A 16,201-nucleotide genomic window follows, 5' to 3' on the forward strand; every position below is an offset into this window, starting at 1 on the left:
TATCCTCACGTCTTTTGTATTGTCAAAATGATTTTGACAACACGTAGCCGACACATACACCCAACTTTCAAATATTTACTTTTTAATAGATGCCTCCATTCGCCTCTTTTTGCTTTTTACAGGCTCCATTAAAAAGCACGTACATCCACTTTGCGGCGATTCAGACTTACGGAAATTCGGGAGGATCCACGGCCGTCTTGATGACGCCGGCGTAGACGGCCAGGATGGAGAGGATGACGCAGCCCAGGAAGACCAAAGCCAGCTTGTTGACGTACTTGACGCCGACAAACACTACGGTGGCCATGGAGGTGAGCAAGATGGTGCCGTACACGCGCATGTTGTTGAGCAGAGCCGCTTCCGCCTCCGCCCCCTCCAGGCCCTCCAGCGGGAAGATGGCCGCCTTGGGCACAATGTAGATCTGAACGAGCAGAGATGCCACGTTATTACAATTATAGTTTTTTTGTTGTTAATGCACTCAATGAAATATACAGTTTATATTGTTAAATCCATTAGGTATTATATACATTTGTAAAACGAAACATTTACCAATACTAAAATTGAGTAGGGGAAAAAATGCATATAAGGAAGTTGGAGGGTATAGCAACATGGACCATAGAAATGTAGTAAAAATAATATAAATAAAAGTTCCATCCATCCATTCTTCGTACCGCTTACCCTCACTAGGGTCACGGGTGTGCTGGAGCCTATCCCAGCTATCTTCGGCGAGAGGCGGGGTACACCCTGAACTGCACGCCAGCCAATCGCAGGGCACATAGAAACAAACAACCATTCACATTCACACCTATGACCAATTTAGAGTATTCAATCAACCTACCATGCATTTTTTGGGGGGGGTCGTGGAAACCAGAGAAACCGGAGAAAACCCACGCAGGCACAGGGGAGAACATGCAAACTCCACACAGGCGGGGCCGGATTTGAACCCGGGTCCTCAGAACTGTGAGGCGGATGTGTTAAACAGTCGAGCACCGAGCCGCCCCAAAAATAAAAGTTGAGATGAAAACATGAAAAAGTTTTAAACGAGAATAGCAAAATAGCAAAAATTATTTTAAAAAAATAAATAAAAAGTTAAAAAGTATAAAATGTATTTTAAAAAATGAATAAACAAAATACATGTTAAAATATAAAGTATTTTAACTATTTGAACTAGTTTAAATGAGAATAGTAAAATAGCAAAGCTATTATTAAAAAATAGTTAAAAAGCAAAACTATAACATTTATTTAAAACAATGACTATTTTAAACTATTTTAAAATGTAAGCAAATAAGTATATAAGTCTATATAAAAAAAGTAAAGGTTAATTAACATTACAACTTTAAAAATATAGTTTGATTTAATAAATACATAAATCAAACACAAAAGGTGTAGGTTGCTGCAAAGTGATATATAAAAGAGATAAATTAGATGTACAAATGTGTAAAAAAATAAAATATTGTTAAATATATTGAAATAAAAATATAGAAAAAAACAAAAAATATTTACATACATTGAAAAAAAATTGATAAAAAGTATAAAATGTTAAAACCGAAAAAAATCTGAAAGTAAAAAAAATGTTAATAAAATACAGTTTATAGTCGTGAATATATACATGTAAATAAAGTAATAAAGTAAATATATTTGAATCAGACAAATATTGTGTAGGGGAGCATATGATTAGAGAAAACAAAAAGGTTTCACACTTCCACTGTCCATTGTTCCACTGTGTGGGGATTTACACGTTAAGGTCAGAGGCGTGCTCCTGCTGTCTCCTTCTTTCCTGCTGAATTCAATCAATTTTACCCACGGGGACAATTTTTAATATTTTTTTTAATTTTTATAAATGTGATGAAAAAGAGGTGAGAAGAGACCCGCTAAAGGTGTGAGAACAGCATTATCATCAATTCAACACGGACCACCGTGTTAAACAGGTTTCAGTAAAGAAAAAAAAAAACAATTAACCTTGTTTGGGGTGAATCAAAAGCGGCTACAGTGGACATAAAATGTCTACACACCCCGGTTCAAATGCCACATTTTCATGATATAAAAAAAATTACCGAAACCATTAAAGTGACCTCTAACCTGTAGAACTCAATTGGAAAATAAAATCTTTTTGTGAGGAGAAATACATTTACACCACTAAGATAATGTGCTTGCATAAATGTGCACACCCTCTTATCAATGGGATGTGGCTTCTTCAAAATTAAACAGCCACATTCAAACTCATGTTAAACGGGAGTCAGCACACACTTGCCACCATTTAAAGTGCCTCTGACTAACCGCAAATAAAGTTCAGATGTTCTAGAAGGCTTTTCCTGACATTTTTGGGACATTTTATTTTCACTGTACTGTATATAATCACGGGAGGAATCCTATGTTTTCCATGCGACCTGATGCTAAGAACGGCGTATCACTTGGCAAACACGTGTCCCGCATCAGCGCAGCCATTCCCCAAAATAGCAGCATTAGCTTTGCGCGAGGATGAAACATATTCAAATGAGCTTTTTTTCTCTCTCTCTCTCTCTCTCTCTCTCTCTCTCTCTCTATCTATCTCTCTAAGATGGGCTCCTCGGGATTGTTATTCCACAATAAAAACTATAAGCCAGCATTGACCCAGAAGACAAAATTAACCTCCAGGCATGATCAAACTCTGCATTTCCATTAAAGATGCACAGAGAAGATGACGAAGAACAAACACACACACACTGTGGTATGTTGTTAGTAGGGGACTAAACCGATGAGAGATATTTCAAAGTACCGCTCTCTGTGTCTTGATGTCCCCCCTCCACCCCCGATGCAGTATTTGCATAATTAGCTGCAGAAAGCTGGAGATGAAAGATCTCCCCTTCACGTTTCATCAGCTGATCAACATTCAGCGCGGAGAGGAGGTCACGTGACCATTAAATGGGAACGTCTGTCTCTGAGTCGTCATCTTGACCCGCTCAAACAGTTAAGTCACAGCTGCCACAAACACAGTACAGTATACAAATATAGTATAAACAATATTAAACAAAATATAACCCCCCCCCACCCCCACCCCCACACACTATTTAGTATGTTTGTTTCAATATTTCTATATCATGTTTAATATAATAAACTATATAAACATATTAAAATAATAAATATAAATGTCAGTGGCGGCGTAAATATGAGTGTGAGTCTGTTTGCGTGCCTTGCGATTGACTTTAGCGACAAGTTCAGGGTCAGCAGGTCAGTCAGCTGGGTTAGACTCCAGCCCCCCCCCGTGGAGTCGTCAGCATAAAACCGAGAGGGAAGGAAGTAAAAGTTTCTCACCAGGAGCAGCTCGATGGCCCCCAGGATGTACATGGCTCCGGCGTAGGTGGTCCCCAGGTAGAAGCAGATCCCCACCGCGCCCCCGAACTCGGGCCCCAGCGAACGGGATATCATGTAGTACGAGCCTCCAGCTACACAAACACACCATCACAACTTTACTTTAATCAACCATGACGGTGCTGTCGTCTCGTGGCATCTCGCCTTACGGCAGGCACTTGTAATGTTGCTCGTTTTAGCATGTTCGGCTTTAAAACAATCACGTCATCGAAATGTTGTCATGCTCGTAAGCGTAGCACACAGGGAATCAGCGATCCCGTTTTCAGGGTTTGGTCACGTCGACGTCCGTCAATTGCGGAATATATAACTATTGTTTGTTTTTATAATCTGAAGGCGCCACTGTACTATACTGAAGACTATCAAGGACATCATCAGCGAGCTTGATCACATGATTCTCGGCCTCCAAAATATGCAACTGTTGCAAGTGTTGACAACTGAATTCCCCTCCCGGGGAAAAACATTGGTGTAGCAATTTTCTGGTGTCACGCGGTGCCTCACCCTACAGTCGTACTTTCACATATGCCTCGCTCGATTATCTCTTTTTATTGTGTTTTACCGCAGCGCTTGCATTTTCCAGTTCTGTGCGAATGAAGTGAATATAAATAAGCAACAAGCCTAATTAGCACCGTGCAGAAGAAGTCGTCATAATTGGCCGACACTTCCGCACTTCTCCTCGAGGCGCTCATTTCCAGCGACCACCCGCGGCACGCCCACACCCACATTTCCCGCCGTATACCATATAACTCGCGCTTCAGACGTGCGACCGCTGCTTTTATTTGATGTAAATAACGTTGGGTGGACAAGAATCCCAGACTGACGATTTTAGCGGGGATGTCGAGATGTCCTCGTGCTAACTCGCCAAGGGTGATCGGCGACAAAAAAAAAAAAGAAATCTAGAAGCGGACTGGTGTCAAACTGCGACTCGGGCGTCTGCTCACCCACCTGGCACGACTCCATTTGTGGCGATGGCGCTCATGGAGATGGCAGTCAGCATGGTCTGTGTATGGGAGAGGGAGGGGGAAAAAAGAAGGGGAAAATCTCTCATTTAAACATTCAACCCTTAAATATTGTTTATTTTCCATGCCTCAATTTTGAAATTGTTAAACATTTTCAGTTTTGTGTATTTTGCATCACTTTAAGAAAAGTCATCATGTTTCAGGGTGAAAGTATGACATTTAGGGTGTGTTTTTTTTTTTTTTTTTTAAATCGCTGTCAAATTGTCAAAACCGGTCAAATGTGACCCAAACACTATGCAAGGATTAAGGAACTTCAAATGACAGCTAACAAAAGATTTACTTGGTTGTTTAATGGGTGGACAGGGATTCCTATTTGTATACAAACAATAAAAAGTCCATGTTCCATAATATGTCCCCGTTAACCTCGTATTTTGTGTTCGTGCATCATTTCAGATTGTATACAGTAGTGTATAAAAAATGTCATTAGAAATGGTCAACATTTCACTTTATTCAAGTATGATTATGTATGGGGAAAACAAAAGTCTTTATTTTATATTGACTAAATAACAGCTTAACCAGCTAATGTATCATCACTTCCAATCCAAGTTTATTTTTCTTGATCTAAAACTCAAACAAAACATGTATCGTGTCTTTTGGAGTGACAGGTTTTTCATCAGACGGCGACGATATGAGAAATGACACCGTGTTAAGCTAAATTCACATGCTAACATAAAATGTCAACGTATGACATTTCAATGACTCAGCAAAAGTTAAGGATGTTTTGTAAATGTAATAGCCTTAATAAACTAGATGGACCGTATTTCATACAGTATATTTGTTATGATGGTATTTAGCCATCAGTCATAATCAACGTACAGGCTAATAACAACAACGTTTTCCCTCTGCCTTGCAATGCGCTACTTCATAATCGATAGGCTACTCGTCACAAAGATGCAATAAAAGAATTCAATGTGTGGAGGTTAGAGAAAAAGCGTTCAAAGTGCTGCAGCGGAGAGATATGGAAAGATAGGATGGGGATAGAACGAGCGGGAAGAATATTCCGGAAGAGAACAAATGACAAGTCGAGACGGAGAAGGAGTGATGCTGTGTGACGCCATTAAGATTTCATGAGTGCGCTCAAACGCCATTGTTCAAGTTCACTGTTGAAAGTGATGTTTCACATGGTTGGCACATGAAAAGAGGTTGCATGAGGACAATATTCATTATTATTTTTTCAAAATATTTCCCCCCTTTTTTTTGGCATGCTGCATCTTTGTCTTACTGCAATGACGTCATCGTTATTGCGCTATCACGTAACTGTTATCATAACGCCATTGTCTCCATTAGCCATAATAGGTAGCCGAACAGTAAGGAAGGAAACAAAAAAATAAGACAAATAAACAAACTGATAGAGAAATGATTAAAAAAATTATTTGAAAAAAATCCAATACAAATATTTAAAAAAATGATTCGCAACAATTGACGGCTATAACAGTCAAATATCCATGTTAACTGGAAGGGCTGGCTGTGAATGTAATGAATAAAAAAGTATTCAGCAATGAAGACAATTATTATTAGCGAAAGGGTGTGGGCTGCCGCACAGTCGAGAGGTTCCCCAAGTTCAAAGTCATTGTTGTTTGAAATCTACTTTAGAACAAACTTTTCTGAAGAATGTTCGGTAAAATTGCTTGACTTTGAGGCATATTCCTCCACCAAATTTGGGTTGAAAATAATGGACTTTAGAGTAAACAACACCCTTGACCTTCAGTGTCTGACGACAAGTGAGCATGCAATGACTCCGCGCGAGGGTCGAAGACATTTGCCTATCCCCCTCATCTGTCCCCGTGAAGGTTGTAATGTGGTTAGTGGCACCCGAGTGCCCGGACGAGGACGAGCCAAGTGACTGGTGACGGGCCTCTATTCCTTCCCGCTAATCTGCTCCTAATGAGGCCACAAGCTCTTCTCCCGCCACAGCAGATAAGGCCGTAATTGTTTAAGTGTTTTATCTGATGGCGCGCAGAGGTAGTCCCGTCGCACACGGGGGCGCTCCAAATCTGTCTGAATGATTGAATGAATGGATTTTCTCAATTAAATGATCATGTTTGCATGATCAAACATGGATTTTTTCCCGATGTCTGTGAGGGACAGGGTGGTGTGCCGAATTTGTCTGGATTGTGGCTGCAGCTATCAAATATTTTTAGAATTAAGTATTCTACCGATTATCCCATTGATTAATCGGATAAAGGCTGATTATTGCATTATTGAACACAATAAGAAGTGCATGTGAGGTGCAGGTATTATTTTTGTCCACTCTGGGTGGCCATCCTGTTGTTCTACTGCAGTATCTGTAACTTTGGGTGTGTGTGGCTTCAAAAGGCGGAGCCTGGCGTGGGTGTCAACGAATGAGAGTGTAAAGTTGGCTGGCTGTTAATTGGCTAACCTGTTAGCTTGCGATTACTTGCGGGGGTATTACAATAAATTCTAACTAGTGATGGTAGACTATATTAAATTAGCGTAATTTATCGTGGGTAATGAGCATCCCCCCCCCCCCCCCCCCAAAAAAATCATCACAATTCTATAGAGTTTATTATACATAGGAAAAAGGAAAATTATAAACTTATTTTCCGGACTATAGAGCGCATCGGAATACAAGCCGTGCCCACTAGATTTGGGGAAAATAAATTTTTATTTTTTTACATATATAGCCGCACCAGACGATACACCGCGGATATATACGTTGTGAAATTAGATATTTACACAGAAAGATTTTGTCAATGTTTATTCACATACCTTAATTGTATCCAAACAGTGCCTGTAACACGGCAGTAAAACGGCTCAAACATAACAGAAAAGTCATTGTTTTGATTCATCCTCCTCCTGTTCGCTGAAACAACTGAAGTCGTCTTTTCTTCAGTGTCGGAGTTGAAGAGTCTCAGAACATCTCCGTCTCTCTGTCGCTCTCAATGTCATTTTCATCTCGAGACACAGTTACCGCTGAAGTTGTGCTGTTCTCCTCACGTTGCAGTCCAGCCTTTCCAAATCCGTCGGTGATCGGCTGGCAGACCTCAGAAAAGGATGATCTTCGCATGCGGCCAGTTTTTCTGAAAGATTTCTCGCCGCTGGTCATCCAAGCCTCCCACTCACCTCGGAGTGCCGCTTTAAAAGCACGATAGACAGATCGATGGCTTTCAACTTAAAAGCTGCATCATACGCTTTTCTTCTTGTACTTTCCATGATGAGGGTGTGAAAATTGAAAACTATTTTGCGTTGGTGCGTGTCGTGCTGCGTTTTGCGTTGAGTGCGCCAAAAACTAGCGCCGTCGTCTTCTACATGCTGGAGGCATCCGCGCACGCCCAAACCCTAGTGCATTATGGGAAACGCTCATGTTTTAAGCATTTATATATTATCTATATTTTAGCCGCATCGTTGCATAGGGCGCAGGGTTCAGAGCGAGGGGAAAAAGTAACGGCTTCCAGTGCGGAAAATACGGTACTTTCATTACAATATGATACAGTATGTAATGTCTAATGATGCAAATTTCTATATATTATTTAAAATTTCTGCCGCTCACCTGAGAATCACAACCTCCTCGCAGGCCCATATTGCTATAAGATCCAAAATATTGGGAATTGCGTTCTGACATTTTCCGATTGGGAAGGGTACATTATTAGAGATGTCCGCATACATTTTGGTGACAATCGGTTGCAGTTTTGTGACATTAAGCAACCTTAAGCTTTTTCACATTAAGCGTGGACCGTGCCAACGCAGGATTAAAACCTAATAAAATATGCATAATATTTCAGGTTTTGAGCATATGGATAGCAGCGAATCGATGGTGTGCATTATACATCGGAGGGTTTTCCGGATATTAAAGGTGCTCATAATACTCAAGAGCGCATTATACATGAGAAATTACATTAGCGCAAATTGATATGTTATGATACTTAATCTTCCTTGTTAAGTTCATTCTCTGCCTTTATGGAATCTTTCCTCATTGCTTGCCACCGTCGCGCCAACTTATTGCTACAGGAAATGCTGCATTACTCCGCATGGAAAAATGAGGGGGTGTGCCATTACTGTCTGGATGTTGAAGGTGGCGGTTCAAAATGTAACGTTTTTCCTGTCGCAGCCTCCATCAACAAAACTGTGTCAGGGCGTTCCGACAAGGTGACGCCAACCACAAGGATGTCTCGACTCCTTCGTCTCATTTTCGGCGCTGTCATTTTACTGTGACATCCAGTCAAACCCCATTTGGTGACTTTTACTTTTGGCGGCGTCCTACAGTTGACATTTTCTCCACGCCGTCATCTGGCTGTCACGGACATTATAAAATATCATCAATCAGCGGTTGTCTCCGACTCAGTGGACCGCTCCGTCCTAGCGGGTCAGCACTCGACCTGACCTCTAGTCAGACCTGCTGCCGTAAAAGTACATTAGGATGGAAAATGGTGTACCCGAGAAGCCATTGCTAGTTAACCGTGAGGAAAATATGCTGAACATTGTAACTACTCAGTGTTAAAATGTGTTATGTTATGAGGATAAAACTGTATTTTCGAGTAAAAGTAATCCATTTTCTGAGCATAAAGTCCAAACAGCACAACACTGAAGTTGTAATTATTGTTTTAAAAAATGTGAAAATAACGACATAAGAATTTGACAAGAATAATGTTGTCATTCTCCAATCTAAAAATTGTAATTATGAGGGGAAAAGTTGGGATTTTACATAAGTTGTATATTACAAGAAGAAAGTTGTGTCTTGCAATATGAATAAAATCTAAATATTACATAATATTCACAAAATAAAGTTGATGGTAATAAAAAAATTCTATTACGAGAGAACGAAGTCCGAATCTTTAGAGAATAAAGTTGCATATTATGAGGAAAAAAATATATACTGTAAATATTTACTGTATACTGTAATTTTGTGAGAATAAAGTCAACAATAACGGCCACATTTTGTCAAGATAAAGTCAGGATGGCACACCATGGAATGAAGTATATTACAAGAGGTCCACATTTTCTGGGAATAAAGTTGTACGTTATGAGAAAAAAATATTTCAATTTTATGGGAATAAAGTGAAAATATTCGGACAATATTGTCAAAATATGATGTCGAAGTGTCCTTGAGCAAGACACTGAACCATAAATTGCCTCGAGGTTGGTATGCTGAATGAGAAGCTGTTCTCAATTGCCTTATCTGGTTAAACAAAGGAAATTAAATACATCAGTTGCCTAAGACATATTTGACAGTTTTTGGAAAACAAGAAATGACACAATTTGTAACAAGCGCCATGGCATTTTTGATTGACTCGATAAGAGAGAGTTAAAAATGATAACGCTAGTAGGCTAACGATATTAGAAGTCTGAATTTTGTGAGAATAAAGTCCCATATTCCGAGGGAATGTTTCTGGTAGGTCGAAATATTACCACAATCATGAAAAATCTTCGCAACAATAAAGATCACAAAATCTTCAAACTGTCACCGTCCATATCCTTGTGGACCTTACTGTACATGACGCCTCCTATCTTTTTTAATCTAATTTAACATTTTATTGACTGTCTGCTTGTTTTGCTTTAACCGGTAATTAATGGCTGATTCCTAAAAGCCGCTACGAAAATCGTGCAATGAAAAGTTTCATGAGCTCGTCGGCCCTGAGCGCAAAGGACACGTTAGGTCTGCTCGCATCTCGACCTCACGCTCCTATTTGGCCTTTGGTGGACCTTGGGAGCGGAGAGGAGATTGCTTTTGACAGAAGAGTGTCCCGCGGCACGAGCGCCCCGCTTCATTAGCACGCTTCACTACGCCCCCGTCGTCAGATGATTTCTTCCGTCGTCCGGTGCGACTTCAGCAAGAGTCGGCTCGCGCTGACGTGCTGGTGGTGGGCAAAGCGGACTCTCAGGTGTAGGAAAGTGAGATAGTGAAGAGACGCACGGCACGGAGGCGTTGGGGGGTGTCGGATAAGGGACGCGTCGGGGAATCAAAAGCGAGGGAGGAAATAATGAGAGCCCAAAATGAAAAGACGGCTTCCAGAAAATTGAGGAAGCGGAAGAGATGGGAGTAAAACGGGAGAAAAAAAAGATGAAGCATCCACAGCATTTAAATGACTGAAACCCCCCCCCCCCCACCACCTCCACCGTGTTGGGATTCAAGACCTGGAAGTAACGAGGACCACCACACAACAGACGGCTTTCCATCTCGGATATTAAACCTCATTGTGTCCAAGCCCTGGATTTATTATCTGGGATAGAAATATGAGAGAATAGAGCATTGTGTGTGCGTGTTTTCATTGTTAACCACCCAGCTTTCACATCCATCATGCGATAACGAACGCACCTCGTTAAACGTTTCCATCCAAAATGTTGCCGATGTATAATGTGATGGTATGAAGGGAAGCGAAAGACAGGGGGGGGGGGGGAAAGGAATACTTCACGTATGACAAGAATAAAATCTAATGTTACGCGGAAGAAGTCGTAAGATTACGAGAATAAAGTTTAATGTTGTGAGGGGAAAAGTCATGGTAATAACTTTGAGCAGTATAACATCACAACGGAATGACAATGTTACGAGAAGCAATAACCATTAAACAAATAACGCTAAATATTGTGACATATTGTAATTTTACTAGTACGAAGGTGTGATTTCACGAGAGAAGTCATAGTTTTGTGAAAATAAAGTTGTAATTCACGACAATAATGTGTAGTACCACAAAGACATAACATCACAAGTCGAAAGTTGTGAATTACAAAAATAAAATTGGATGAGAAAATAGACGTAACGTGTGAGAATGAATTTGTAAGATTCCAAGAATTACAACATAGTTGCAATTTTACTAGCTCAAAGTTGTATACGTAAGTCATAATGTGGAACAAATAAGTCATAATCTAGCACGAAAAAAATCAGATTATTATGAGAACAGAGTCAAAGTATTTTAAGAATAAAGTCATATATTAGGGTGAAAAAGTTGTGATTTAGCGTGAATAAAGTCACAATATTAGAGGAACAGAGTAAAAACATTCCGAATAAAATTGTTTACGATACAGGAAAAAAAAGATGTAAAGTATCGCAAATAATGACAATATGATCGAATAAAATATCATGGGATTAAAGTTATATATGATGTGGAAAAAAATTCATTGAATGTCAATATCGTTAGAATATTATGAGAATAAAATCAAAAAATATCATGAAAATAAAGTCTTATATTGTGCGTATTTTTTTTTAAATGAATTTAACACTTACAAAGTCGGGCTGGGTGGTGATGTGTTATGTAAGAAGCACAGGAGGAAAGAGATAGGTGGCCGTCGGGGGTCCTCGCACACCGTTCATGCTCAGGCTTATCACCCTGGGGGCTCTGCAATGATCTCAGCAGTGTGACTGATAAGAAACACGCCTCTCTGTGTGCGCGCACGCATGTGTGTGTGTGTGTGCGTGTGTGTGTGTGCGCGCGCGTGTGTGCGTGTGAGAGAAAGAGGGAGAGGAAATTTGAGTGTGTTTGTGTTGCTGTCAGTGTGAGCCAGCTCGGAGATTGTTTTTCCTCCCTCTGCACACTGTTTTCATCACGCGTACAAGATCCATATAAACTGGGATGGATGGGAAGCAAATACGAGTGTCACAAGTACAAATATAAAAGCCGGGGGGGGGGGGGGGGGGGGGGGGGGAACGGAAAAAGATGCAGCGTCAAGAGCGACACGATTGGGGGAAACATATTGATGCTCCATGTGTGTGTGTGTGTGTGTGTGTAGGCTAGTTTGACATGGTAGGGATTTGAGGGGGTTGTTCTATAAATACACTCGATGCTGGAGGGGAATCTAGGCTGCGCGCACACACACAAACACACGCACACACATACTTATACACACATTCATAACGACACACATTTACACACACACCAACATACAGTCCTGACAAAATGCTCAGTGAAAGCCAGAAGACACGCGAAAGCAACCCTGAAGACGGAACAGTTTACAGTTCGGTTGACATGTTTCAACAAGGCCAGCATGGTGAGATAGTGGTTAGCATGTCTGCCTTACTGTCAAGAGGTCCTGGGTTTGAATGTTAAATTTGCTTGTGTAGGTCTAGCCCAAAAACATGCATTTTAGATTATTTGAAGACTCTAAATTGTCCATAGGTGTGTCTGGTTGCTTGTCTATAGTATATGTGTCGAGCAATTGACTGGCAACCAGTCCAGGGTGTACCCCACTTGTCTCGTCAAAGGTCAGCCGGGATAGTCTCCAGCTCACCCGCAACCCTAGCGGTATAGAAAATAGAAGGATGATAAGACAAACATGGTAATAGTTTGAGACCATCAGGGGCTCTAAAACGGAGCCATGTAGAACTCCTTCAACACACTTAAGCAGTCCTATAGGAAGCTGCATGTTCGGTCCATTGAAGACTCTAAATTGTCCATGGGTGTGAATTTAAATGTGGATGGTAGTTTGTCTACAGTACATATGCCCCGCAATTGGCTGGCAACCAGTTCAGGGTGTGTCACACTTCTCTCACCAAAAGCTATAAAGGAAGTACTCACAGTGGTGCAGCACATGAAGACGATGACGAACGTTCCGATGATTCCGCCGATGCCGACCAGCCAGGTCATCCTGAGGAAGAGGATGACGCCGAAGATGTTCTGGATGCACGGCAGGTAGACGCCCATCAGAGTGCCGAGCTGGGGGGCCTGCCAGGGGGACACAATCGGTGGTGGGGTCAGAATAAGTCAAATATACAAAAGAGAGAAAAAGCAGTATACAGCAGATGCTCATCTATAATTGAAATGTGCTATGTGCATTAATATTTTCAATTCCTTCTGCAATATTCTGCTATTATTGTCATAATTGTACTATTTTATTGTCACAAAACAACTTTCTTGTAATATTTTGACTTGATTCTAGGGATACTACGACTTGTTATTGTAAAAATATGACTACTTTTTCATAGTATGACATAATACTACCCAAAAAATATTAATTTTACTTGAAATGCTCATACTTCGATAATACTTAGACTATTGGAATAAAATGACGACTTCAAAACCTGTATTCTTTATTAATACTGGTTTTAACTTTATCCTCCAATTCTTTTTCATAATATACGACTTACGATTTATACTGATAATACCGTAACTTTTGAAAATTATGACTTAATTCTCGTAAAATACAACTTTATGCTTGTAATATTTTGTTTTATTCTAATATTGAATATTTTCTTGCAAAATTCTGACTTTGAACATAATATGCAACTTTATATTTGTATGTTTTTCCAAAATTAATGTGTTATTTGTTGAAACATATAACTTAATCCTCATAATATTCAGACATTTTCTTGTAATATTGAATTTTTCCCCGCAACAACTTTTCATATATTTACAATGTTATTTATATAAATGTGACAACTTCTTGTAAAATGTATCTTTATTCTTGGAATATTGTGTGACTTTATTCTTGCAAAATAACTTTTTTTTTTCACGTAACTACATCTTTATGATTTTAATATTACGTATATAATGTTATTAAGTTTATCTTCCCTAAAATTACTTCATCTTCATGCCCATAATATTTTGAGTTCACATTGGTAGATTTACAACTCTCTCTTCTTTCTCAAAATGTCTCACTTTTATTTTTGGAATATTCCAACTTTATTCTAGTGGCTTGACAACTTTTTTTTTTTTTTTGAACATTTGCTTATTGAAGGCTGATTTTTGCCACAATTTGTCATTTATTATTTACAACCTACAGAACTGCAAATAACCATTTTCTTTGGGGACTGTATTGATGTTTATCCCACCTTCAAAACACCTCAAAAGAAAACATTTTCAAAGCTAGTTCTCTGTCCTTCATTTTCTATTCTTTCTTCATCTTTGTATTTTTCAGCAGTCTGGATGCCCATTTGGTACCACGCTGCCTCTCACAGGTCAAACTGGGTACTACGACAGACATGTGGTTTCAGTGTTTCAGCACACCCTTGCAGATTATTTCCTCGTCCTGTGTGGTGTCTCCCACTTTTTGATGTTAAAAATGGGCATGTGCATAGCCCTCCCCTAATGACCAGCAGCTTCATCACATTTGAGTGATTTCCCCATAGAAAGCCTCAGTGTTGCAAAAGATGTGCAAATATAGAGAGGACGTGACAAATGTAAATGTAAAGTCTGAGAACAGCAACCTGCTTACACATTCACAAACGGATTTGGCGAATGAGTACATGATTGAAACGGCTCGACTAAATGGAGAAGTAGCTGCTCGCAAATCGAATACTTGTGTATGCATTGAATCAATGAGCCTATTGGGAGGGAGGGACACGCACTCACATGCTTATCAAAAGTGCTGCTTTTCTATTTTCTTTCAATTGGTGTTTCATTTGCGGACGGCGGATTGGAGTCCTGTTCACACACACAGACACATGAACACACACAAAATAGGTTCGCTAAGTGGGCCGGGCGCCAGCAGCAGCCATGATTTCCCGTGGGAGCTAGCCACCGTGAGCGTTGGGAGGGCAGGCTGCTGCACAGCCACAGGTAGGCCAGCAGGGCACCGCCGAGCAAGCTGGGAGGCAACAGCTGCCCACTGAAGATGGGGGTGGGGGGGTGCGTAGTCGGGCCGCAGTACGGATGGCTCAGGTGGGTTAGATGCGCACCCTTTGATAAATTTGGCACGGCACTAAATTCTGCTTCCTCACACTCTGCCGCTCGCCACTAGCCTCTCACTAGACTGCGCTCGCAAGTAAATAAAGTAACACAAAATAAAACACTTTAGCCTCATGTACATCAAGCGCTATGGTTCAGTTTGGCGAAATGTCCACAGTACAGGAACATGTACGCGTTGGTCGCCTTTTATGAGCATGAGATGGTGCGTTGTCATGTATGAAGATGATTTAGTTACGGAAAGCACGGTTGTTCTTTTTGTAGCATGGAAGAAAGTCGTCAGTCAGTGCTGGAAATGGAAGTGTGTCCAGGGTTGACCTGATGCAAACTGTGGCGATAACATGCAGCCATAACATCTTCCTCTCCTCCGGGAAGCATGTAGATTTAGGACTTTTTGTCCATTCATCCAGAAAAACATTAATTCTCGTTCATCCCAGCGGTGTCCGATAGACTTGAGGTCAAGGCTTTCATCTTGTTCCTTTTCAAACCCGTTCAAGCATACCTTGAACGAGCTCCGTTTCGGAATAAGGACATCCCGCGACGTTGCAAGTATGCAATTTGTCTGGAATGTCTTTTAAAGTAAGATGCAGGCACGAACTAAAGTATCTCGTCTAACTCCTGAATAATTCTCAGACGGGTGTTGGTTTTGCAAAGAAACGATCCACTATTAAAAACATTCCGTAATTCTTCTCTCAACCACAGCTGTTTTTCCTGAACCGGGATCAACACATACCGACTCTTAACATCTCATGTGTGTGTCCAGTTTAACCCAAACCAGAGAGGTGCCAGAGCACAGTGAAATATGTTGTTTTTTCCATCTGGTTTATCACCTCTCATAAACATAGATGTCTCATAATATTTTTTATTTTTATTTTTTTTTTTTTTGGTCACACTGCAAGCCAACAGTTTGTTTCCTATTTGCCCGTGGAAATCTCTACCCAACTGCTCAGACCAACTAGCACTGTTGACGAGCTTGCTCCAATAAACAGATTGTGGTGAACTCCATATCCTCTGTGCGCCTCAGGGGTAAGAGGAAATGGAGACCGAAAATGGGGCAACTATTTACGTCCATGGGTGATGGATAAGGAGACGTTCTGGAAGGTCAGGATCTGGAGTAACCCGCTGGAGGCTGATGGAATGAGTGCCATTACCTTAATGCCTTCTTATGAGATTCTGCCTGGCTGGAATCTACCGGAGGTGACTGCTTGGATCTCATGGATATGGGGAAATAGCACCGTTGCGGCACATTCACGTTGGATTTCCAAT

At 40.6% G+C, this 16,201-nt stretch overlaps 1 protein-coding gene across 3 annotated transcripts in view; it reads right to left on the reverse strand.

The window, feature by feature from the left end:
- Positions 1–16,201, reverse strand: part of slc12a5a (solute carrier family 12 member 5a) — a 138,282-nt gene that overhangs the window by 22,260 nt on the left and 99,821 nt on the right. For all 3 annotated transcript variants that reach the window (XM_061688959.1, XM_061688958.1, XM_061688957.1), the window contains exons 4-7: positions 12,830–12,976; positions 4,288–4,342; positions 3,289–3,419; positions 171–418 (exon numbers count right to left, since the gene is read on the reverse strand). In XM_061688959.1, the coding sequence (XP_061544943.1) occupies positions 171–418; positions 3,289–3,419; positions 4,288–4,342; positions 12,830–12,976 (581 nt within the window). The remainder of the gene's footprint in view (positions 1–170; positions 419–3,288; positions 3,420–4,287; positions 4,343–12,829; positions 12,977–16,201) is intronic.

Source organism: Phycodurus eques, chromosome 10, assembly GCF_024500275.1.
Source record: "Phycodurus eques isolate BA_2022a chromosome 10, UOR_Pequ_1.1, whole genome shotgun sequence".
In the NCBI taxonomy this organism is placed as follows: Eukaryota; Metazoa; Chordata; class Actinopteri; order Syngnathiformes; family Syngnathidae; genus Phycodurus; species Phycodurus eques.